The 26,903-nt window shown below is 43.9% G+C and overlaps 1 protein-coding gene across 2 annotated transcripts in view; it reads right to left on the bottom strand.

Annotated features, from left to right (window-relative positions):
- PLEKHB2 (pleckstrin homology domain containing B2) overlaps positions 1–26,287 on the bottom strand; it is a 41,859-nt gene extending 15,572 nt beyond the window's left edge. Inside the window, exons 1-5 of one of the 2 annotated variants that reach the window (XM_010982095.3) lie at positions 26,159–26,287; positions 13,918–13,962; positions 9,362–9,514; positions 8,271–8,373; positions 1,044–1,083 (exon numbers count right to left, since the gene is read on the bottom strand). In XM_010982095.3, coding sequence (XP_010980397.1) covers positions 1,044–1,083; positions 8,271–8,373; positions 9,362–9,514; positions 13,918–13,954 — 333 coding nt within the window. In that variant the 5' untranslated portion in view covers positions 13,955–13,962; positions 26,159–26,287. The remainder of the gene's footprint in view (positions 1–1,043; positions 1,084–8,270; positions 8,374–9,361; positions 9,515–13,917; positions 13,963–26,158) is intronic. The other variant, XM_010982094.3, reaches the window with a different exon arrangement.
- Positions 26,288–26,903: the final 616 nt, after the last annotated feature.

The following is a 26,903-nucleotide window of genomic DNA, read 5'->3' as shown; positions in this document are numbered from 1 at the left end:
AGTTCCCACTGCCCAAGAAGGCCACAGAGCCACCACCGTCACCCAGGCCTTTCAGAAGACACTACACCACTCTCAACAACCCTTCTGTTCGCCAATAAAAATCCTACAACCTGAAATGTAGCAGTCAGGGCTATGTTCTACACTCAGAGTCTGGTTTTTGCATTAAAAAAAAAAATCTTCCATTAAATTACTTCCCCAGTGGAAAACAAAGATATATGCACTCTAAGTAACAAAAAAAATCCACGTCTTCACATGGCCTTGGATCCTGCCCCTAAAACTGTATGCAACATCAATACTAATTTCATTCACGAAGAGGATTTTCATGAAAGACAAGGTAACTGGAGCCATAGAGGAAGCTAAGGGGGCAGAACAGCATTGAGCTAACAAAAGTAGGAAGAAATGGCACATGGATATTATTAAGTCTTTTTACTTCCTTTTCCCACTTGCATAAATTCTTTTACAAGCTCCATCTACCTTTTTCTTTTCTTCCTGGAGAGATAAAGGAAAAAACAAAATCCTATCTGAAGAATGAAAACGCTGAGCACAGAGGCAGCTGCCTTTGATTCCCCGCCAGACACAAAGATGGCCCCACTAGCCTCTACAAAACAGGGTTCGTTGCTCACTGTCTCAGTCCCCTCCTAAGGTCCAAAGAACGACCAGAGACAAGTACAAATCCCAAAAATGTCTGTTTCACAAGGCTGCGATGCTGCACTTGAAAGGCACCCTGTGGTTCTTTTTGAGCCCTCTCTCTAAATCACAGCAGAATTCCAAGTGTTGCAAACCTTTGTGACATACAAATGTCTCTAGGAAACAACACTGGAACCAGTGTGCCTTTGTTAGGAGGGCTCCTCCTGCTAAAATGTTTGGCAAAATCCAGCTTGCTCACTGTCAGCGAGAGGCAGCCTGTCTGTCTCCCCTTGCTCATCCAGGGCCAGACAGCCAAAAAACCCCTCTTCCCCATTTCCCATCTTAACCTCCTATTCTCCTGTTTGTTACAGCAAGGCTGGTGAGAACACTGCTGGCGAATGCCATCAGCAACTTACCGTGTTTGTCCTGGAATCCTGGAGTGTAAATTTCCAGGCCCTGGAGAAAAGAAAAAGGAAGAGGTACTTTATTAGAGGCAATCCAACATCTCTCTCAATGGTTCTCAAACCTGCATTGGCATCACAATTTCTGAAAAGGCTTGTTTTAACAGATTTTTAGCCCTTGCCTTTAGGCCCACTCAATCAACTCATTTGAAACACACGCTAGGAATATACAATATGCAAGGAAATAAAACTATAATACATACATAATATTTAAAGCATAATCTATACCAGTTTTTGCTTTACTTTTTAATAAATGTAAAACGTACCATGCTTAACTACACTGAAACTTGCTTTAATCAGTTCATGTCATACACACAGATCTACTTGATTTTTAATGGCTACATAATGTTCCATGATGTAAGTCTTAGATGATCAGCATTTTTTTGCAATTAAAAATAATGCTAACTTCTTTGAGAAACTGACATATAAAGTACAGAAGTTTAAGGTGTACAACGTGATGACCTGATACACATACACAGTGAAATGATCACTACAATAAGGCTAACACCTCCAACCCTGCACACGACTACCTTTCTGTTTTTTCCGGTAATATTTAAGATCTACTCTCTTAACTTTCAAGTACAGGATACAGTATTACCAATTAGTCACTATGCTGTACAAGAGATGCCCAGAGAGTAGAGTGGGGTTTGCCGGGACTGGGGGAAATGGGGAGATACTACCTACTCTCGCCTTCTGTGAGTTCACTTTTTTAGAGTCTACATATAAGTGACAACACACAGTGTTTTCCTTTTGGTCTGACTTCACTTAGCATAATGCCCTCAAGGTCCACTCGTGTAGCTGTAAAGGCAGGGTTTCCTTTCTTATGGGTGATTAATATACCACTGCCCATGATGCGTAAGTCTTGTGTCCCAGCACCAATTCACCCATCATCAGACACGAGCTGTTTCCACGTCTTGGCTACCATGACTAATGCAAGCAGCGTGGGGGTGCAGCTGTCTCTTCAAGACAATGATTTAATTTCTTTCATATACCCAGATACACACCCAGAAGTGGCATTTGTGAATCATACTGTACTTCTACTTTAAGTTTTTGAGGAACCTCCATAATGTATCCATAATGGCTGCACAAGTTAACATGCCCACCAACAGCGCACTTTTCTCCACGTCTGCACCCACACTTACCTTTTGTCTTTTTGATAACAGTCATTCTACGGTGTGAGGTGATTTCACTGTGGTTTGGGTTTGCACTTCCCTGATTATTAGCGATGTTGAGAATCTTTGGGAAAATGTCTATGCAAGTCCTTTCCCTATCTTTTAATTGGTCTGTTTTTATGCTATGGAGTTGTACAAGTTTCTTATATATTTTAGGAATTAACCCCTTATCACATAAATGGTTTGCAAATATTTCCTACTTTTATAAAAATCCTATGGTAAAAAATGCTATTTATAAAAAGCCTGTGGTATTTTCCTATTCCATAGGATGCCTTTCATTTTTCTGTTTGTTTTGCTGCACAGAAGCTTTTTAGCTTAACGTGGTCCCAATTTGTTTACTTTGGTTTTTGTTGATTGCACCTCTGGTGTCATATTCAAAAATCAATTCCAGGACCAACATCCAAGCCCTTCTCCCCCACATTTCCTTCTAGTTAATTTTAAAGTTTAGGGCCTTTCATTTACGTCTTTAACTCATTTCAAGTTAATTTTTGTGAGTGGTCAAGATAGGGTCCAAGTTCATTCTTTTGCGTGTGAATGTACGGCTTTCCCAACATCATTTATTGAGGAGACCATCCTTTCCCCAGTGAGTATCCTCGGCTCCCCTGGCAGGTATTAGTTGGCCATATACGCATGGGTGTATTTCTGGGCTGTTGATTCTGTTCCATTGTTCCCCATGTCTGTTTTTTATGCCAATAACATACTGATTTGACTTAGCTTTGTAATAGAAACTGAAATTGGAAATTGTGATGCCTTCAGATTTGTTGGTCTATCTCAGGATTGCTTTGGCTATTCAGGGTAATTTGTGGTTCCACATGAATTTTAGGATTGTTTTTTCTGTTTCTGTAAAAACTGCCATTGAAAGTTTGATAGGAATTGCACTGCATCCACAAATGGCACTGGATAGTATGGAAATTCTATTATTAGTTTTTCCAATCCATGAATGTGTAGTATCTTTGCATTTATTTGTATCTTCTTCACTTTCATCAATGACTTAAGAGCTTTCAGTATACAGGCTTTTCATCTCCTTGGTTAAACTGAAGTATTTTATCATTATTGGTGCTACTGTAACAGTTTATTGTTAGTGTACAGAAATGAAACTTTTTTTGTTGATTTTATATCCCACAACTTTATTGAACTAGTTTATTAGGTAGAACAGTTTTTTGGGAGTCTTTAGTGTTTCCTATGTATAAGATCAGGTCATCTATAAACAGTAATTTTATTTCTTCCTTTCTGATTTGAATACCTTTTCTTTTTCTTGCCTAACTGCTTTGGCTAAGACTTCCAGTACTATGTTAAATAAAAGTGAGAGAGTGGACATTCTTGTTTTGTTCCAGATGTTAGCGGGAAAGCGCTCAACCTTTCATTATTGAATATGGCGTTAGCTGTGAATCCATCATATATGAAAACAAGGCTATTAACATCCTTATTACCTTTGCACCCTCATGTAATCATTTCATGGGGAAAATTCCAAAGAGTGAAAACTGCTAGATGAAAAGATATAAATGTAACTGATTTCAGTGCCAAATGGCCCCGGAGAAAGGTGTAACAAATTCTACTACTAGCTTTCCCCTGCATGGTCACAAAAACTAGACGCCTAAATCTTTAATCTCTCCAATTTTCTGCTCTCCTTCCTCCTCCACTTCTCCTTCTTTCTTACTCCCCAACCTTCTTATCTTTATCCATTTCTTTTCTGTTGTATTATCCTCTTATTGTCTTCTGAGTTGAAAGCTTTGCTAAGTTATTTGAAATGTTCTGGTTTTCTAATGAATGCAGTGAAGCTGCAAGCTTCCCCCAACAGATTCACAAGCAGTACACTGCTGCCGTTCATTCTGCTAAAGGGCATCATACTGGATTGTTCATATCCCGTATCTGGATCTTTTTTGGTACTGTATCACATGGGCGAGTCCAGTATGGTCTTTGGTCCACAAATTCAGTTCTATTATTTCAGAATATTTTTCATGCACTGAATTTCTAACTACTGTTTTGGGTTCTAAACTTCTTAGGTATCAATAATCTTTCTGATAAATTCTCTTAATCTTTGTAACATAGCTCTGATCTTTTCTAACTCTTTAATATTGTTCTCCTACTTTCACTGAGTACCTCATGTCTTTCCTCCACAGCAGTGATATATTTTTTAGTTGGGCTTGTACCCCCATCAATGCAGGTACACCTCATGACAGGCCTTCTAGGCTAAAGAGATGCAAAAGGGCACAGAAGAAACAAATCCCTGCTCTCATGCAGACTATATTCTAATGAAAGGAGATAAAGAACAAGGCAGATAAACAGCTGGACGGCCGGTGAGTATGTATGTATGTGTATGGTGTGAAAGGGGTGATACTTTTTAAAAAAGGCAGAAGGGGGGAGGGTGTAGCTCAGTGGTGGAGTGTGTGCCTAGCATGCACAGGGTTCTGGGTTCAATCCTCAGTGCCTCCATTAAATAAACAAACAAACAAAAAACCTTAAAAAAAATAAAAAGTTGTCAGGAAAGCACGCTTGAAAAAGCCACCTATGTTTCCTGGATTTTACTTTTCCAGACTAGGAGCTTTTTCTGAGGCTTGCACTTTCTTTCTCTTATTTTTCCTTTATAGTATATATATATATACATGTGCAAAGCTGCCAAGCCGTTTCTTTGTATCCTGCTCATGTTTAACATGGGAAGTGTTACTAAAACTCCCATTTGCTCAGATAGGTGTTGTTTCTTCTGCACACCCTTCCAAACCTAATCTGGCATCAACTGGCTGCCCGGCCCTCCTCCACCCCAGCAAGTTTGATGACTAAGTGTTACCTGCCATCACACTTCTGTAATCTGCGGGCATACGGGTAGGAAAGAAGGACACTGGCTGGTGGGGCTGAGCAAGCGCTTTCTGAAACATCCGGGTTCTCCACTCTCCTAAGCACAACCCCTCTGAGCGTCTTGTGCTGGGGCTCCCTTCACCAGCTAGACAATGATCCTTCTCTGCCTTCCAGTGCTCTGGAACGACAAGCCCTGGGGGAACCTTCCACTCTACGCTGAGGTCCCAAGAGTATCATATTCTCAAGGGTTTTTCCTTAGCTTTTCCGAAAGTGTCTCTTACTCCCTTAATCAGCATCTCTACAGGTTGCAGGGTACTACCAAAAATTTGCAAGATTTCATTAACTCATCTTCTTACTGCTTCTGGGAGCTGGTGTAGGGTTAAAAACAGTGATACTCCTCGAAAGAATCGTCTGTGTCTTTCCCTGGCTGTCACTCTCAGTGCTCTGTGCTTGGACTTAAACTGCTTTATTTGGCTCTTGCTGCTGAGATGTTTCCCCCTTCATTTCACTAGATAGCTGAGAAAGATGTTACAGATTCATTTCACCATTTCTACTCAGAGGTCTCTGTGATGGGTTAAATTGTGTTCCCTGCAAAAGGATAAGCTAAGCTCATAATCCCCAGTACCCGTGAACGATTTAGAGACAGGGTCTTTGCAGATGGAATCAACTTAATGTAAGGTTACGCTGAATGAAGGTGTCCTTATATGAAGAAAAAACTTGGACACAGACACGAAGGAGAGTATCACGCTACCACAGAGGCAGAGATTGGAGTGACGCAGACACAAGTCAAAGAAACCCAGCGACAACCGGCCACAGCCAAAACTGGGAAGAGAGGGGTGGGTGCAGCTCAGTGATCAGAGTGTGTGCCTGGCATGCACGAGGTCCTGGGTTCAATCCAAAGTACCTCCACTAAAACAAAAACAACAGCTAGGAAGAGGCCAGGAAAGATCCCACCCAGAGCCTCGGAGGAAATATGGCTCTGCTGACACCTGATTTCAGACGTCCAGCTTCCAAAGCCGAAAGGATAAACGTGCTGTTTGAAGCCACCCAGTTCGTGCTACTGTCACAGCAGCCACAGGAAACGCACAGCCTCCTGTGCTTTACTCTTCCATTTTTCTGTGTCATTTTATTTCAAGTGTGTTCTTGTTAACAGAATAAATAGCTGATCTTTGTATTTTCTGCCCAATCTCAGCTCTTATTCTTTTTAAGGGGAATTTAACCAACTCACATTTATTGAGATCACAGATATCATTGGTCTAATTACTGCCTCTTCACTTCCTGTCATGTTTTATTAAGTTTTCCTTTTTCCTTTAATGAGGAACGCTTTCCTTTTTACTCTTCTAGTTTTATCCTCCACTGCTCTCCTCCCTAACTGTACCCTTGAACTTAGACCCTTACATAAACCACTGTTTTCCCATCAGATTAAGAAAACGTCAGCTCCTGTGACCCACATACTCTTCCAGCCCAAGTAAGGCAAGTCCTTCAGCACACATTCACCCCTTCTCCCGCCTCTATGACAAAACATGCCACGTTTTGTCAAAATACTCTAAAATTTCAGCTCTAGACATGCTTTCCACTGCTACTTAAAGGAACAGTCCATACATGTGACATCTCAGCAAACAGTAAGCAGAGCCGTTAAGAACAGAGGGCTGTGCAGACAGAAGGTTCAAATCCTGAGTCTAGTTTACTTGCTCTAAATCCGTGGGAAGTACAGCAGGCAGAACGATGCCTCCTCCCCACAAAGGTCCACATTCTAAACCCCAGAAGCCATGAAAATGTTACCTCACAGGACAGAGGGACTCGGAGCTCCACGTAATTCAGGACCTCGAAATGGGGAGATTATCCTGGATTATCGCAGGAAAGATTATTAACTCTTTCTAAGTCCTTAGAAGCAGATGACCTTCCCTGGCTGCAGAGAACCAGGCAGATGACAGTGAGAAGGGCTCAGCCCAGAGGCCAAGGAATACAGGAGGCCTCTAGAAGCCAGGAAAGCCCAGGAAACAGATTCTGCCCGCAGGCCTCCCGGAGGGATCGCAGCCCTGCCAACACTCTGAGACCTAATGTTGAACTCTGACCTCCAGAGATGTGACGACAGATCTGTACTGTTTGAAGCCACTAAGCCTGTGGTGTATTACAAGAGCATTAAAAAACTGCTAACAGGAAGTTACTTAACTTCACTATGCCTGTAAGATATGGTGAGGATTAAACAACATATATAAAGCAGTTGGCATAGTGCCCAGTGAGAAGTATGTGTTCGACGTACACAAGCTTGAATTATTAAACAGCAATAGTGAAGCTCCAGTTTATAAAGAGCAGCAAACTGGCTTGACAGGTGCTCATTTCTCCATCATTCTTTAGGAAAGCTACATCTTTTCCAGAAAGTGCCATTTAAGATTCACTAATGTAAGTGAGAAGAGTGTAAAAAAGAAACCACACTTGGGATTTGAAGTAAGCCCTGGAGTCTAGCACAGAATAAATGCCTACACTGAGGGTGAACATACATTGTAAACGCAGGGGCAGGCACTCTCACAAACTGCTCAGCTGGATTTTATAAAAATGTCACATATATATGGACATTTTTAATATATGGGAATATTACAATAATCCCTGCTAGTGATTCTGACAATGTCCAGAGTTAACCCATCGCAGTGGGACAATGTGGACAGAAAACAACTTCTTCTCCCAGATTTCCTTTGGTCAGTGTTTTCAAGATTCTGATGCGACATCAGTGCTAATGTTCTTAGGCGGAGAATAAATCAAGTGAGGTTTTCCTTCCTGTGCCTCCAAACCCCTTCTTCAGAGATGGCAGACGGGAGCAAGAACCATCACAAGAAGGGAAAGGCTGCCTAATACAGACACCAGTACTTTTAAAAGACATTTACATAAAAAGAACAAGCTTTCAGAGCCTATTCAACTATGCCCGTTACCCACTGGGCATCTAGCAATGAAAAAAGAAGAGTGCAAAGTGCCTGTGTGCCACTCCCCTCCGCCAGGCTCACTGCAGCGGAACCCCGCCTGGGCAGCCCTGCAGAGGCAGACACTAGGATCCAGGTTACCACATGAAACAGGACTCTGTTCCATCTCCCTCACACATCTTCTGAGTCACTTATTTTGCTGCCTCTAGGGAAACTCCACTCCCATTATTTTGCCTTCCTGATAAATGGAAATCAAAACAGAAAATACTTTTATAATTAAGCACATTGAAAAAAGAACTTACAAACAATCATCTGTGCTTTCTGCACAAAGACTGATGGTCTTCCCATCTCGGCAAACAATCTGCAGCATACAGTCCTTCGTCTTCCCATCTGGGGGCTGAATATCTATGAGAAACATAGAATAAAGAAATATTTATACAGCTTTTTTTGTGTGTAAGGATTTCTTCTTAACAGATCAGATAAGCAAAGGACCAGTACTTCAGAACGCTACAATTATAAAACATCTTTGTTCTGCTCTACAGAACCAAACATGTGAATCATGACTCCATTCCAATTAAACTTCCTGCAGGAAAAACACGTGGGCCTCTCTAGAGGGCAATCCACACATGGTGGTGTGCAAACAGCCCAGACGCGAGAGGAGGAAGCACGACGAAGACGGTCACAGAGCGTCAGCTAACAGACCACTTACTCACAGGGAGCGTCAGGCCAGATCGGGGCTTTAAAAGTGAAAATCAGATGTTCCAAGTCTCTCTGTGTGCCAAGACGTAACGCCTATGATATTTTAGCCCAGTTTAGGTAAGGATTTCAATAGCTGGCCATAGGGAGTTGGGTTTCAAGAACCAATATATAGGGGCAGGATGTTGTATCACCAGTGGTTACCACAGCTAACTCTATTCCAAATAGCAACAGAGCTAGTAAAACAAACAGGGAAATCTAAATATGCCGTTAATTAGAAACAAAGAAGCCTGTGCTTGTTGAAAAACTATTCCTCTAAAATTAATATAAGGGACAACTCCAAGACATCACGGCTTGTCATCAGTAAGAAGCCAGTTTCTCAGTCACAGAACTCATACTGCCTAGAGAAGCCCCATCCTTCCTGGGGTTCCCAGCACTTTGGGTCCTGAGCTCCCCACCACCTTCTTCTGCGTGAGAGGGAAAGAAGTGTGGACTGGTGGGTCTAATTCAGATAAGAAAATTAACTTGCCCCACCCGTATGGGTCATAATCTAAGTGTCTGGTTTCCTCTGGTCACCTCTTCCCAGGTGAACCCCTTCTTTGGTCTGTAAATGAAAGCAGAATGGGAGAGAGAAAGCAGCGCCCACGGACGCTGGGGAGGGGCAGGCGACCGGCGCTGGCCGAGAAGACCCACTCACCCCGGCACTCATGCCCCGTGCGGATGTTGATGCAGTCCACCGGCATGTGGACCTTGTCCTCCACGCTCTGCCGGCTCTGGTCATCGTAATAGATCAGGTGACCATCTGACCACAGGTCAAACCAATTCTTCTTCCAGCGCTTCAAAATAGTACCTGGGAAAAAAAGGAGCAAATGTCGGCTTTGAGCAGAAAAGAGACTTTGTCCTCTAATTCACAGGTAACAGAAACAAAGGAAACTTTCCTCCCACCCCAAGAGTGCATAGAAGCGAGCAAAGCAGCCCACCGGAATGAGGTGAAGGCAGACCCCACCCAGCTGCACGAACACCACACTAGACCAGGGCTGCTGGACACTGCGAACACTGCCAATGTGAAAGGCCCAAAACATTACTCAAAAAATTCAATAAACCCTTGATTTTGAGCTAAGGAAATATGTCTAATATTAACTCTCCATGTGGTACATCTAAACTTTCCCAGCAGTACCTAAGTTTGCCAGAGTGATCAGAAAACATCGGAGTGTAACGTCTCTACATACAAATGTCTTTCTCTTCTGGAAAAATGTCTTCCTCTTTTTCCTGAAGAGCATTCACATATACTCTTCTCCAACCCGCACCTTCCCTTGAAGCCTGCAGTGCAGGAGGGTCTCCCTGCCAAAGGCTGATGCAGCGGCAGCCTCAGACACTGGACACATCCACACCAGGACACTGACCCTGGCCCAGGCTGACTCCCACTCTGCATGCCTCCATCCTATTGCCCCACTGTCTCTACCAGCTGGAGAGAACTCACCCTTTCACTGTATGTATGTATGTATGTATGTGTGTGCGTGTGTGTGTGTTTACATATGTATCTATTTCTACTGAAGTGCAGTCGGTTTACAATGTTGTGTCAATTTCTGGCATACAGCACAATGCTTCAGTCATATAGGAACATACATATATTCGTTTCCATATTTTTTCACTGTAAGTTACTGTAAGATATTGAATATAGTTCCCTGTGCTATACAGTAGAAACTTGTTGTTTATCTATTTTATATATAGCAGTTAGTATCTGTAAACATCGAACCCCCAATTTATCCCTTCCCACTCCTGTCCCTGCTTGATAACCGTAAGCTTATTTTCTACGTCTGTGAGTCTGTTTCTGTTTTGTAAATAAGTTTGTCTTTTTTTTTGGATTCCACATATAACTGATATCATATGGCATTTTTCTTTCTCTTTCTGGCTTACTTCACTTAGAATGACAATCTCCAGGTCCATCCCTGTTGCTGCAAATGGCATTTTATTCTTTTTTATGGCTGAATAGTATTCCACTGTAGAAATATACCACAACTTCTTTATCCAGTCATGTCGATGGACATTTAAGTTGTTTCCATGTCTTGGCTATTGTAAATAGTGCTGCTATGAACACTGGGGTGCATGTATCTTTTTGAATTAAGGTTCCCTCTGGATATATACCCAGAAGTGGGATTGCTGGATCACAGGGTAAGTCTATTTTCAATCTTTTTAGGAATCTCCATACTGTTTTCCATAATGACTGCACCAGACTACATTCTCACCAGCAGTGTAGGAGGGTTCCCTTTTCTCCACACCCTCTCCAGCACTTATTGCTCATGGACTTTTGAATGATGGCCATTCTGACTGGTGTGAGGTGATACCTCATTGTAGTTTTGATTTGCATTTCTTTTGATAATTAGTGTTATTGAGCATCTTTTTATGTGCTTATTGGTCACTTGTATGTCTTCACTGGAGAATTGCTTATTTAGGTCTTCTGCACATTTTTGGATCAGGTCTTTTTATTATTATTAAGTTGTATGAGCTGTTTATATATTCTGGAAATTAAGCCCTTGTCAGTTACATCTTTTGCAAATATCTTCTCCCATTCCATAGGTTGTCTTTTTGTTTTTGTTATGGTTTCCTTTGCTGTGCAAAAGCCTGTAAGTTTAATTAGGTCCCATTTGTTTATTTTTGCTTTTATTTCCATTGCTTGGATAGACTGCCCTAGGAGAACGTTGCTGAGGTGTATGTCAGATAATGTTTTGCTTATATTTTCTTCTAAGAGATTTATAGTGTCTTGTCCTATGTTTAAGTCTTTAAGCCATTTTGAGTTTATTTCTGTGTACAGTGTGAGGGAGTATTCTAACTTCATTTATTTACATGCAGCTGTCCAGTTATCCCTACACCATTTGCTGAAGAGACTGCCTTTACTCCATTGTATGTTCTTGCCTCCTTTGTCAAAGATTAATTGACCAAAAGTCTGTGGGTTTATTTCTGGGTTCTCTATCCTCCACTGAGCCATATGTCTGTTTCTGTACCAACACCACTCTGTTTCGATGACTGTAGCTCTGTAGTATTGTCTCAAGTCTGGGAGGGTTATTCCTCCAGCTTCATTCTTTTTATTCAGTACACTACTTTGGCAATTCTGGGTCTTTTGTGAGTCCATATAAATTTTAGTATTCTGTTCAAGTTCTGTGAAAAATCTTTCATTTATAATCTTGGACTAGCCATTTAACTCTACAATTTCCTCGTAGCCAAAACGGAAAACTAAAAGGCTTGTTTCAGCTCCAAGTCATCCCTGCACCCTTGTCACCTCCACTTACTACCTACTGCACCTTTTGTTCCTGCAGATCCCACCCTTTTCCTGACCAATGGGCACAAGTTCCATTGCATGTGCCCCTCTTAATGCTCCCATGTCCGCCACAGGTTATCAACCAAATACGTGACACAGCCTCCGAATCTCTTTTACCACTATCAAGTACCTTCTCCTTGCTGAGAGCAGCAACCACAGCACTTGCCCAAACGCATGAACGCACTCATAAACGGACTCAAAGCCATGACTGCAGAATCGTAAATGAGGCTGTCCTCCAGAGCCCAGATACTGGGTCCTAAGGGTCTACATGCCGACGGCAGGAAAAGGGATCTAGTAGACAGCGGTGCATACATGTAACCACCTGTGTATCTCTGCTGCTCTGTAACTCAGCGAATATAATACATCTCACCTCATTTTATTTTCTTATGAGTGATACTTCTGCTTTAACAGAGAAGGAAAAATGACCCACACATCAGGAGATAGAGAAATGGAGTAAGTCTTCTGAAAACACACTTTCGAGATAGCCATGACTAAGACGTCCGAAAAGTCTGTACAAGTTATTTACAGAATATCTACTTTGTATACACCATCATGCTATGCACTGATGGGAAACAAAAAATTGTCAAAAGCGTCACTTACTTATGCTGGCAGAGCACTTACCCTGAGCTACGATGGAGGAAGGAAAGCCTGCCCTCAAACAGGGTGCAGGAAAGGAAGGCACAGCCTCCAGGTCTGAGCCGGTCTCTCCATGTTTCCCGACCACTTTAGGATCACAAACACCTAGGCTAGATTCCAGTATGTTCCAACATGCCAGGATTTTCTTTTTAAAGCCAACAATGCAATAGTTCTATCTAGTCTTAGAAAACAGAACTGTCACAGACCTTGAATGGACACCTGTTCAGCTCCAGTAGAACCATTAACAGGACAGACAGGCTGAAAGCTTGTCTCTTGGTAGAAAGGGTGTTAATGTTGAAACGAGACAGTCTCGAGTCTGAATGCAGGTCTGCCACCCGTAGTTAGCACTTGAACAAGTGATCTAATGTCAGTGAACCTCAATTTCTTCAACTGGAAACTGGGGTAATGCCACCTACCTCACAGAGCTGTTGTGATAATTACATAGCGTATGTAAAATCTGTATAACAAGCAATACAGACAAGTTTCATAAATAGTTTTTACAAATCATCTAAGGTATTCACTGCTAGCCTCAATTTTAGCTACATACTAAAGATTATCTCTTAAATACAAATTCTTATTTGAACAATAAACAGTATATACTATTACACAAGTTTTTGCTGGAGTCATAGATGACATACTGGTCAATTTTCCCTTAACTCTGCTCTTTCTAGAAAGACAGTAGAATAATTAGCTCACCCTTTCTTCAATAAACAGAGCTGCCTCTCCCTGCTCTAAACGACACTCTGCCTTCTACCTTGGGTGGCAGCCTCAGATAAGCAGGGGGATGAGTACAGGAAGGCCCACAGAGATGAGTCTAAGAAAACGACCTCAATCCCATAAATGAAGAACTGAGCCTCTTCTCCAGAGTCCTTTTGGAGATACAAAAGGTTTGGTTTTAGGCAAATGCGTTCCCTCAGGTCAAAGGGATTTCAGAGTCTCTGTCACGGTTCAATCCCCGGATGAGACAGGGATTTCCCACGCGGTGAGCAGCACCGCCACACTAATGCAACAGCTCAGCGTGGCCGGATTCAAGAGCCTCAGGTCAGCCGCTGACAAGGAAAGGGGAACCAGCAGGGCCCAGCACTGTCCCCAGATCCTGTCACGGCAGCAAACAAGAAGGAGCTCCGTGTGTGCAGAAAAAAGTTAAACAGAGCCCTACAAATCTGCAAGAGGAAACCCAGGGCAACAACATTCATAAGACTTTGTTACTTGTGTTAAAAATCACCTGTTTTGGCAACAGAAATAAAGATGTGCCCTAAGGCAACACTAAACCCAGACCAAGGCTCCAGCCCTGTACTTACTCTGTCGCAGCAACCATCCGCTCTTCACAAACGCCATCTTCCCACCTACGGAAGAAGACACAGGCAGGGTCAAAATCATACCCAGAAAAGAGAATGGCTCGTTTGAGCTATAACACAACCCCTCTGACACCAAATGTTTGGGGTTTTCCACACCAACAACCAATTTTCCAACCCTCAAAACACCAACTGGGTGTCTGCTGATTCAATGAGATTCGGACACTTACTACCTGGGGTTAGTTAGCATCAGACCCCACAGGGGAAGGGCTCAGTTCCACAGGAGGGCTCCCAGTTTAGACACAGGCCCGGGGCCACCTGTACTTCTGACCTATAAACCAGGAATTCCCACAATCCCCTCCTGAGATTCGATAATTTGCTAGAATGGTTCACAGTCTCAGGAAAGCACTTCACTATTATCTGTTTATTGTGAAGGATACAATTCAGGACCAGTCATGTGGGAGAGGCAGAGGGCAAGGTGAGGGGAAGAGCACAGGGCTTCCATGCCCCCTCCAGGGGAGCCACTCTCCCAGCATCTCCATGTGATCATTAACCCATAAGCTCCTGGACCCGTCACCAAGGGGTTTCTAAGGAGGTTCCCTTTAAGGAGGCAGGCATGACTGCTTACATCACAGGACAATGGTGAGTAAGGGCCATCTCCAGCCTCTCTGCGGACCCTGAGGTCCAGGGATGGGGCTGAAAGTTCTAACCTTCCCATACAAGGCTGGTTCCTCTGGCCACCAGCCTCACCCTGAAGTTACTGAGGGGCCCACCAAGAGTCATCTTATTACCAGAAACTCAGGTATGGCTGAAAGGGGTTTATTATGAATAACAAGATACTCCCAGTACTTCTCTCTCTCAGGAAATTCCAAGAGTCCTAGAAGATCATACATTTTTTTTTTTAATTGAAATATAGTCAGTTTACAATCTTGTGTCAATTTCTGGTGTACAGCCCAATGCTTCAGTCATACATGAATATACATATATTCATTTTCATGTTCTTTCACTATAAGCTACCACGAGATATCAAATATAGTTCCCTGTGCTATACAGTATAAACTTCTTTCTCTATTTTATATACAGTAATTAGTATCTGCAAATCTCGAACTCTCAATTTATCCTTTCCCACCCCTCTCCCCTCCCCCATAACCATTAAGTTCGTTTTCTAAAAAGATCATACATTTCTAATTATATCACAAAATCACAGCTCTGCTCTCACATTCTAACCTTAACCCTTTCAGCATCAGCTGATCAAGGGACCAAAGCCGTTCCAGATCACTGGCCACCTGGGATTTACCTAGGATCTCCTCACTGCGGGCAACACAACACCCCCTCACACACATGCTCTGGGCTTTAGCCTCAGGACCCTGCCCACCTTGGAAGTCTAAGTCCACTAACTTTCGTCTGACAGACATAGAGCAGCCCCAGGAACACAAAGACTTAGCTCTGTCAAGGACGCATGGCCTCTCCTAACGAGCCCGGTATCCTGGGGCTGGGGTCCGGCTGCCTCAGGCTCACCCCTGCTGTTCCCTTGTGACTTTACAGTCAGGGGTGCACTGGTGTCAGCAGGTGGAGTGTGGCCAGCTCACAGGAGAACGCCAGAAGTCACAGAGGAAAAGTCTGATAAATTTAACTCCATAAAAATAAAACTGAGTGACCAAAAAAAAGTCAAAAAGACCAATAAAAGGTTAAGCAAAAAACATTTACAGCCATACGTATGGCAGCAGTGAGCTAATTCTCTTCTCTTACAAAGCTCACTTACACCAGAAACAGCAATCATTTGGCAGTTCACAGAAAAAGAAACATAAATGGGCAAAAAATGCATAAGATACTCAATTTCTCTCTCAATTCAACTAACAAAATTCAAATCACAAGTTAACAATAACACTGTTATCAGAGGGGTACAAATGAAAAACACTGTGACACCCAGAAAGGAGGAGTGGTGGCCGGAAGGAAAACCTGCAGCCTTCTGGGAGGGGAACGTGCTCTGTCTGTCCACGGTTTAAACATCACGGACTCTGCTCCAGCAGCCTCGCCACTACTAGAAACATGGCTCTGGGACATCCATGCGGAGCCTCCCCAGCAGGTGCACGGTCACTGCAACACTGCTCCCTGCACAAGACTACCTGCCACCAAAGGGCCGCCCAGGAGAGGACGGCTTAACAGGCACCTCCATACCTCAGAGCTCGTGCAGATGTGGACAAGAAGGACGCAGACTGTGTGCGCGGATGAGCACAGAGGGGATACCCACACAACTGTTTTCTGGAGGGAATCTTAACACTGCTAGCAACGTGCACCTCTGGGGAGGGAAGGAGGCGATGCTGTGTACGCATCAGGCAGGAGGGTGGCCAGTCAGTTCTGTGCACCTTTCTGTGGGACTGAAGTTTTGTAAAACAACTTGTGCTTTTATTTTTCTGAAGTCAACAGATATTATTTGGAGGCTGAGATTATGGGCCGCTTCTGTTTTCTACTACAGCGTCCTCAGGTGTTCTCCTTAAGGCACAAAGGTTTGGAAAGCTGGGAAAACGGAGCCCAGCTCCGTTTTGAAGTGGGCACTTCAAAAGAACAAATGAGCTCCCCCTCCTTCAGTCTTCCCCACGTCGAAGCGTGGTACAAGTCTCACAAGCTTTGGTCATCCTATATTCCAGCATCTCCAAATCTTGTCATCTGAGGCTTCTTAATCTCCCTGCAGGTTTTGCCGATTCATGCTCATTGTCCCCACCAAGAAAGGAAAGACCTTTCTCATCTTTCCCCGACCTTCTCCCACATATGCAGGTACTCAAACTTTCAGTCCCAGACGAATGAGAGGCAGTCTCTTCACCTTCTCCCAGCGGACGTGTGCAGCTCACCACTGCTGGGAGACACCTGCCGATGAGGGGATCACCCCGAGGGCAGCTGACTTTAGAGACAGCAGAGCTAACTGCTGAGCCAAACCCACCTACCCGGGGAAACACACCCTGATCCAAGGCTTTCTGTGAACAGAAAAACAGCGAAGTGATACGCTGCTTCATTATTTAAACTGGGTTGAACTGGTTTCCTTCAACTGGCAGCCTAAACATCCTAAAACAATCATTTGTTTCCAAAAGGATTTGAAGCAGAGAAATAATACCATCATATTTTCATTCAACGAATATGGTTTGAACATCTACTGTGGGCCGAGCAGGCAGGCGGCACTAAGGACACAGCAGTGACCAAGCCCAAATCCCTGCTGTAATGCAGCTTACGCTCTGGTGGAAGGAACAGGTTAAACTTAGAAATCAGAAAGAAGAGGGGTGGGATGCGACAGCCAGCATCACGTCCCCACAGTGATATTACTGCCCCAGAACACAAAGCTGGAAGGGTACGTAGCATATATTCCTTCACTCTCTGAATCCTGGATATTTGTATTAAAACCTCCTTACAAACTCTCACTCTGTAAAACCATCATTACAAACTCTCAGTTCGTACTTCAGGTAAAAAAGAAAGCAGTTGGCAAAGGTCAAAAATCGCTGGCGGGCGGCGGGAGCCGTGCAGTCACAAGCCACCGGTGAGACCTGACTGAGATGTCGCCGTGCAGCTGCGCGGCTGCCTCCCGAGCCAGCGGCTGTGCAGCTGAGCCCGCCGCGTACGACTGCGGGGCGGCAGGAAGGGGTCCCCGGAACCTTGGTGGCACACGTTTTTAAATCTCTAATGATTCTTGGTGTTAATTTGGCTATATCTGCTGACATTGTTAACAGTCAGAATGTCACCTCAGCATAACACCGAAACACTGAACAGCTTCATCTGTTCACGGGTCTTCTAGAACCTGACTCCAACAATTTCACCTGCCTAGGACCAACACCACTAGCACCACGAAGATAACAAGACAGTTCCTTAATGACCTAGAGATTTCCTGTCATCATCTGATCGTGTGGGTCACCAGCTGAATTACCAGACACTGTGCCCACATTTCCTTTGGTGTTTCCTTGGGGTGAGGCTGGGTTTCTTTTCTTTTTCACGTAGGTGGGGCTCAAGGGATGTCAACAAGAGAAAACAGGAAAGCTGACTTAGAAATCAATTCCAGGCCACTTAAGCCAAGATTTAAAAAGGAAAAAAAACAAACTTCTACATCGAGAGGACATTATAAACCTATCTCTGGTGTGTCTATATAAAATAGTTCAAAGCTATTAGAGAAAGAGAAAATTAGATTATTACAAGGCAGAAAGAAACTGAAACCGTGCAATTACACAAGAAACTCATGACCTTCTGAAAAAGCGTAACTGTTCCGAGTACTCAGGTGGCTTCTTATCCGGTGTCAATCCTGTCGACCTGTTAGTCCTTACGTGGAACAATCTCTCCTGCCCAGATTTTATCTCTAATACCGGTCTCCTCTAAAAGGAGCCAGTACTCCTTGAAAATGAGCTTGTCACAACTCAGGGACATGATACCTCAAGATGCACCTAAGATGTCTTATTGTCAAAAAACAAAGAAGCTTTCAGGAATGCCTTTAGAAAGGATAAAAAAGCCAACCAGCTGAAGACAGCGCATATAATGGCCAAACTGTGACAACATGAGTGCCAAAGTGAAAATTATAGCTCGTTAGAACCTACTGCAGCTAAAAGGCATCTTAAGTATAAAATGATTAAAAACAGACACACGACTATAGACTGTGCTGGAGAAAATACATATCTTCCAATGTGACTTCAATTTCATAAAAACTAGAGGCGGGGAGATGGTTAAAAAAAGTTTAGACACTTTGATTTGTGTGATTCCTTCCCTCACTAGATAATTCAAATGGTTACTGTATTAACAGTAAGAGATGTTTGTCGTGTTTACTGTCGAAGGTGTTAGGATTTGCTTTTTAAGACAAGAAGTCTGGACTTCTCAATGTAGGATTCAACTCCACAGAAACACAGGCAGCAGGGAAGACTAGAGGAACAGGCTTCAAACCCGCGTAAAAGTTGGGCCCCTGGGGAGAAATGACTCCCGGAAGGAACCCTGGAGTCACACGCTCAGGGATGCGCTGAGGTTGGTTACTTGCACTTGCTAGGCAGGCACTTAGAGCTGGTCTTCAGAAAAGTCAGAAGAGGCCAAGAGGATGTCAGAGGAGCCTAATTCCTAAAGCACCTGTGGGACCTTCACTCCACCAGGCAGTATCATCAGCCGACAGGGCATCTCCCTGTGGGGCTGAGGCTGGGCATTTCACCATCTAGCAGAGACCACGGATGGGCAGTCATCTGAGGGCAGAAGAACTTTATCTCCATTAAAGAACTGTGTGTCCTCGTGTCTACTGGCCTCTTCTGTCAGGTACGCCAGTACCACATCACCACGTGGAGCACACGGCAAGTGCACCCTTGCCTCGGGCTCCCAACCCATAAGCAGGATATAACATGACCCAGATACCCCTACGCTGGGCTGGAAAAATAAGAAACACCAAGGACAACAAGGCCTTCAGTAGGCAGCTGCCCTCATGTGCCCCTAAATGACCCACCTTACCTATGCCAGATCACAGCAAAACCTGTCTAGAGTTTGTCCCCTGCCAAGCTCCTCCAATGTATCCCGAACCCTGACCACAAAGCAGGGCAGGAGAGGACACTGCCTGCCACTCAGCCCACTTGCCTTCAGCCTTACAGGGCAGTCACGTGGCACTGCCTGAAACAGGAACCCTACTCATCAGCCTAGACCAGTTCCTGGTCCCAGAGCCTGCTGGCCTGCCCTGCCATGAGGTCACCTAGAACCAGGGCCCAGAGGGGGAAAAAAAGCAGACTTTAAAGATCCATCTTCCCGTTTTTCTCTCTAGTACATAGAAACACTACATATTTGTGGAAAATCCATATTTCTTGTCACTGAAGACTACCATTCACAGGAGAGTTATTTTCAAATATACAAGACACAACAGTGACATTAAAATAAGGGCCTAAGACAAAAGATATACCAATAATGTAACGATCACCTCTGTGGGTGGCTGCTTTGCTAGTTCCAACATTAATGAGAGATTAAACACCTAACTCTGATCTCTCATGACACACAACTAAAACTAAAGTTAACTGGGAAAACAAGGCATAAATCAATTCACAAAGACAAAGACAATGGCAGCAGAGACAAAAGCAGATGAGATGCTAAGAACATTGCGAAAGTTCTAAAGTAAATGGACAAGTAGTAACTAATATAAAATTCAGCTTTCTCTGCTTTTCATGTGCTGACAAGAAGCCAAAACACAGCAAGCAAACCCCAGCCAGAGAACACTGTAAACACTCAAAAATGGGTGGTATGAAAGAATTGTCAGGGTGGGTAAGAATATCAGAATTTACTGAGAGTCTTTGAGGAAGAGTCACTAGGCCCTGTACCCATCCAGGCAACAGCCCTCCCCAATTCTGAAGACTTCTTTCAGGAACCGCTGAAACACAGAGGCTCTCGTCTTGGGGACACCAGGGACAGCTGAGAGTGGAAGTGAGACGCCACACTTAAGAGGAGTAACAGCGTAAGTCAGTCTTCAACTTCCTGCCCTCCTCCTTCACTTCCCTCCTCAAGTCCAGCTCTGGGCAAAGGGCATGGCGCAAGAGGGAAGGCCCATCAATACTGACATTTTTTTTCCAATAAAAAAGCCGGCCTCGGCTTAAAACCGTACAGGGAAGCTCACCAAGTGATAAACTTCAACAAACGGGTTGAAAGTCTATGTGTCTGTTTAATCTCTCTTAAATAGGAACAGAGAGCAGGCATCACCAGGCATCTGAGGAAAGCCTAGAGACTGAAACAAATAAAACTAAAAAAACCTCACAGGAATCAGAGACAATGAAGGGAACAAAGGAAAGCTTAAAAAAAAAAAAAAAACCCTATCATCAGAGAAATGATACACAATATTGCATCCAAAACACAAAAATGAACTGTTCTAAAATAGGAACATTCAGAGCTATTAGTTAAAAATGATAAAGAAAATTTAAAATTCAACAGAAGAGCTGGAAAGATGATGGAGGAAATCTCTCTGAAAGGGGGAAAAAAAAGGCCAACCCAACAGATTAAAAAAAAAAAAATTTACAGGATAAGCCTGGGATATAAAACATTTGCTTACTGGAGAGTTTCACACATAAACCAGAAAGAAAAAAACTAGAGAAGAAACACTATACAAACATTTCCCAGAACAGACAACACACCTCTAGACACAAAAGCTTTAATGAGTATCCAGCAAAATGGATTTTAAAAGATCCTCCGTAAGGTTTATAACTGAAATTTCAGAACTCTAGGGATAAAGAATAGAAACTAAAACTTCCCAAAGGAAAAAAGAGGTCACATATAAAGACGTCCTAATGCTTTGCTGGCCCTTTATCTGGAAGCTGGAAAAGGAAATGGATCAACACCTTCAAAATGCTGAGAGCAAATTATTTTCAAGCCAGAACTCCAAACCCAGTCAAGTTACTAATCAAACAGATAAAATAAAGACACTGAGACACATGCTAAAAGACTTCAGATTTACCTTCCACGTACCCTACCGTTTCCAGAACCCAGTGAACAATGTGTTCCACCAAATGAGAGAATAAACCAGAGGAACTAGGGAGCCAGTAAGGGACCAAGAGAAAGAGGACGCCCAGGATGCAGGTGAAGGAAAGTCCCCGGAGACAGCTGTGCCGCAGGCCTAGAAAAGAAACCAGTCCAGTCTAGAGAACAACAGAGTTGTGGGGCGCAGAGGGAACAGGAACTGACACCATCTAAGAATTTCTGGTAGATTGGATTGAAGAGTGTTTACAAGGTGGCAAAAGTCTTCTACAGCAGGAAATCAAAGATTAGCAACATAAAATAAAATTTAAGGCAGCTAAAAATGGTGAAAATGGTTGTTTCTAGTTAATGAAAACAGAGTAGATTTTTGACTGAGGTTTAAAGGGTATTCAGCTTTTTAATCTATGTATATGTATGATTTTGATAAATGTAAACAAGTATAAAATAATTTGAATTATCCTCAAATACACACACACGAAAAAACCCCAAAAACCAAAACCCTAGATGAACTTCACCTACTTGAACCTTCCTTCTAAGAATTCTTTGTTTTTAAAATGGGAGGAGAAACAGCGTATTTTTACAGCAAACACCATAAAGAATGATGTGGATAATATGCTTTTAAAAATTCACATAGCTTAATGCTTCAGAGTACAGACTCTGAAGTCAAAAAAATCTATGTTTAAAACTCATGGGGAAGGGGGGGAAGCACAGACTGGGGGTTTGGGATTACTATATACACACTACTATATACTAAAACAGATAAACAAGGACTTACTATATAGCCAGGGAACTATATTCAATAGTTTATAATAACCTATAATAAAGAAGAACCTGAAATAGAATATATACATATATATATAACTGAGTCACTCTGCTGTACACCTGACACTAACGCAACATTGTAAATCAATTATACTTCAATTAAAAAATTCTAAGGACAACTATAACAAGAAAAATATAAGGTCTGTATTTTCCTCAAACCTATCAAATTTTCTGAAGAACAGTAAAATCTGAACAAATGGAGAGATGCATCATGTTTTGGGCTAGGATATCTGAATATTTAAAATATGTTTTTCCAATTTAATTGATTTACAGGTATAGGAAATTCAAAATTATTTCTAAGTTTCACATATACTCAGCAAAAATCTGTTTACTTTTTGCACAGTGATTCTGAAGTTCATTTGGAAGAATAAGCAGATTTTAATAGTTAACATATGTTTTAAAATTAGTTTTAAAACCATTAATAAGAAAATATTAAAATGAGGGAAAAAATCTACACTTAAATACTGGCTCAATCACTTATAAATTACCCTGGGAAAGTTACTTAACCTTTACAAGCCTTAGTTTCTTCATCTATAAAATAAGAATGCCAACACCCACCTGATAGGATGTTTAGAAAATCAAGTAAAATAACTTGTGCTTGCAGAGTGCCTGATAGTTGCTAAAACTCAACAAATGGTAGTCGATGCTGTAATTTCTTCACTATTCACCTGACTAAAATTTGCCCAAAACATTCTAGCAGACAGAAGCACATCAGGCTTCTTCTCAAATGGCTTAGAAGACTTAGTAAGTTAAGAAAGCCTTGATGGTCAAAATTTGAACACATACCTACAAGGGAAAAAAAAAAAATCAAACCAAAAAACCCTCCCAGAGTATATAGCTAAATTAGTCTCTAAAGGAATGAGAATAGCTTTTTGATGTACCTTGCTGAATTTCATTCTCCATGACTAATTTCAACGTTTCACCACTATTTATACCCTAGAGCAGGACCTAATGCATAAACTAAAACTCATCAAAGTCTAAGTCCGGCTGTTGGTCTCTAGAGAATAAAATACCAGAAAACTAGCTGCAAAATAGCCACATTACCCACATGCCAATAAAACCGATAGAGTTTTAGAAACACAAACTATATTCAACAATTCAAGTCATTTTTAAATACAAATTCAAATCATTTTAAAAGCACTGAATCCAAAAGGAACCAAACTAAGCAGTGGAAAGAATACTGCCTTTGGAATCTGACAGTTGTAAACTTAAAGCCCACTTTGCCTGGGTCCTCTACTTCTCACTCTACTCTTTCAAAGAATAACCTGACCACCTGATCGTGGTATCTGTTCTTTCTAAACCACTGACCTATACACTTAACAAATTCAGTTCCTAAGATCACCAGGAAATTTACTTATAGAATTGGCTAACTAGAGGACTAGTACTTTCGCTGAAAAAGTTACTTCCTTATCAAAGGGAGGAAACCTCTGTTCTTCAAGGACTACAAAACAACACGGGGGCAAAGAGCACTGGATGACTCTTCATCCTTTAGGGGTCAGTGCATTGGCGACGTTGGCCATTTCCAGGTAGCAACCACTTAATAACAAGCCCAATATAAGCACTTGCCAAAGGACAGACAGACTAAAATAAGAGGCAAGAAAGTTCAACGTTCTGTTCTCAGGATCAAATTCAGAAGCAAGTAAACCACCAATAAAACAGACTGATTCAACCAGCCCACCTTCTGTAACATTTTTAATAGCTTATTTTACTCAGCAGTTTTTGGTAGTTACTGACCTTAAGTAACCCTTTTTTTTTTCCCCAGAGGGGAGGTAATTAGATTTATTTATTTATTTGATTTTTCAATGCAGGTACTGGGGATTACACCCAGGACCCCATGCATGCTAAGCATGTGCTCTATCACTTGAGCTATACCCTCCCCCAATAAAGTAACCCTTTAATTTCTTTACATATCCAGTAAGAAAAAAGACAAAGGAAAAAGAACCAAAATATTAACATAGGATGGCAAGCTGGGAAGTACAGCAAAGCTTCTGAAAGGAGCCAAGAAAATCCTCTCTCTTCCCAAGGAATAATATGGCTGTCTCAAGATTGATATCCGTTCTTTCTATACCACTAAACTACACATTTCACAAATTCAGTCCTTGAGATTATCAGGAACTATACTTGTAGAATGTGCTAACACCATTCAAAACACAGTGTTAGGAAAGAACCGTTCGTTGGGAGGTTCCGAGTTCTCTGCAGCCTCTTTCAGTAAGCATTTACTGGTCACCTATATTCCTATATCATGCCAGACTCTGTTATCTGCCAGGATAATCCTGCAATATATGTTGGATTCCTGCCCTCAAAGATCAGTGTGGTGGGGGAGGAGGGGGAGTTAAGAAATCACTATCATCACACAGAGTTAAACACCAGGCACAGGGGAAGCCTAGACAAGCACTGCCCAGCCACAGGGTCTCTTCTCAATACCCATCTATCAATGCCCAGCCCAAGGTTAGGAACTCCTGGACCCAGGGAACACTGCTGAGCACAACAACCAGTCGCAGGAGCAGTCCCACGTACATGCACATAGGCACAGATCCTGCGGTCATTAATTTGTTAGACAAATATTGAGGGCCGTAAGTAAACACGCAGTGCCGGTCCCAGCTCGAGCCCTAATGCCCCGCGTGACTTTAAAGCCACTTCCTGCTTTGGTACTGGTTTCGTCAAAGACCGCCAAGACCCAGAAGCTTTCCTTTCTTTAGATTTAAGCGCTGCTCTCTCTGGCAGTGTCTCCACCCTGTCCTAGTCAGAGAAGGTACAAAAAAGAAAAAAGAAAGTTTCTCGAGTCTGGAGTTGGGAATTAACCACGTTCCCTTAGATTTTTTGCACTGTGACCGTCCCACCTCATTCCTTTCCCCAACTCGCCCTGAAAAACTGGAACTTTACCATTTGGTCATTTATGAAGGCTCTTCTATGTAAATTATTCTACTTGTGAGTTAAAAACAAACAAAAACCACTACTCTTAACACCAAATAAAAATCCCTGATCTCCAGAGTTTCCAGTGTAGTCTGGTGAGAGAATCAAAAGTGAAGAGAGAAAATATATAAGCAAACACCTAAAATTAACGACTCTACAAAACCAAGAATAGGTGAAACGAAGCGGAGGCGGGCCCCACCCCGAAGCGCAACGCTTCAATGCCAACCCGGACTCCCTAAGGGAGGAGAAGCAGGAGCCCAAATCCCCTCGACCAGAGGGACCGCAGAGGCGGAGCCGTACTAGGAGACCCGCGCCCAGCCAGCAAAACCGCGGGCCGGCGGGGAGAACCTGCAGGAAGAGGGGCGGCAGCAGGAGCGCTCTGGCGGGGCTGACGGCTCCAGGGGAGGTTCCGAAGGCGCCAGGGGAGGAGAGCGGGCCTCGGGGGGGGCGGTGGGTCTGCTCCAGGCGAGGCTCCGAGGGACCCCCTACAGGGATGGGCGGAGGAGAATCCGTTCAGGAGAGGCGCGGGCAGGCGCTCCTGGGGAGGCTTGGAAGGGAGCGGGAGAGGGGACAGGCGCAGGCTGGCGGCTCCAAAGGAGGCTCGAGAGGGACCGGGAAACGGGAGTCGGCGGACGTGGGGGAAGGGCGCGGGCGGGAAGGGGCTGCGGGGGAGGTGCGGAGAAGACGGCGCAGGCGGACGTCTCCAGGGAGGCTCCGGAGGGACCAGGGAAGGGAGAGGCGCGGGCGGACATCTCCAGGGAGGCTCCAGGGGGGCCGGGGTAGGGGAGGGGCGCGGGCAGGCGGCTCCAGGGAGGCTCCGGAGGGACCGGGGAGGGGAGGGGCGCGGGCTGGCGGCTCCAGGGAGGCTGGAGAGAAACCAGGAAAAGCGGGCGGGGGTGGGGGACTGCGGGTGGGCGTCTCCAGGGGAGGCTCGGGAGGGACCGACGCCGGGGTTCGGTGAGCGGAGGGCGCGGGCCAGAAGTCCCCTTGGAGGGGCGCTGGGTGGGTGGGCCAGGCCGAGGCGGGGGGTTCTGTGTCGCCCGGACCGGACAGGGACATTCACCTGCGAAGCCTCCGGCCGCCAGGCACCGAAGCGGGTTAGGAGCGCAAGGACACCGCCGGGCTCTTCGCTCGTCTGCCTCACGCCGGCGTCCTGGCCGCCGTCCGACGTCACGTCTGCCCGGCGCGCATGCGCACGGCGCGCCCGGAGGCGCCGTGGGCGGGGGCGAGGCTCGGGGGCGTGAGATGGGGTGCGGGGCCCGTGCGCCGCGGCTCTGCTTAAGGACAGGCTTCACTTCCAACTAAGAAGGAGCTGATCTTGCTTCTGAATACCACCGTCCAATGAAAGAGGTCGGGCAGGGTTCCTTAGAGAAGAGTGTCTCTAGAACTAGGGGGGAAAGAGCAGAGTGTGGAGCATCGTGTAAGTGAGGAATGCTTGCAGAATTAAAGCGGGAAGGCGTGTCAAAGAGCACAGGAGTGTCCCTGAAAGAGTTCCCAGTGGCCAAACCTGGCACAGTTAAAACTTAGACTGTAAATTAAGTAAACTAAAATCCATTCTGTCTGTAAATGATTAAATGCATTGTTGGAGAGAAACGCTGAATCTTCCTCATACGAGAACTGTAATTAAGCATACTCCATCCAGAGGGGATATTTATCCTCTCTCCAACCCATCCCTTAGTGTGAGCTATGCATAGTCACCTTCTTGCAAAGAGTACAGTGTTGGAAAGGGGAAAAATAGCTTCCGGGTGGAGAAACCTGACACTGTTCGACCACGTGATCGAGGTTAACAATAATAGTGATGTCATGTT

The sequence above is a fragment of the Camelus dromedarius genome, chromosome 4 (genome assembly GCF_036321535.1).
Source record: "Camelus dromedarius isolate mCamDro1 chromosome 4, mCamDro1.pat, whole genome shotgun sequence".
In the NCBI taxonomy this organism is placed as follows: domain Eukaryota; kingdom Metazoa; phylum Chordata; class Mammalia; order Artiodactyla; family Camelidae; genus Camelus; species Camelus dromedarius.
This window is presented reverse-complemented; position numbering and strand designations above follow the sequence as displayed.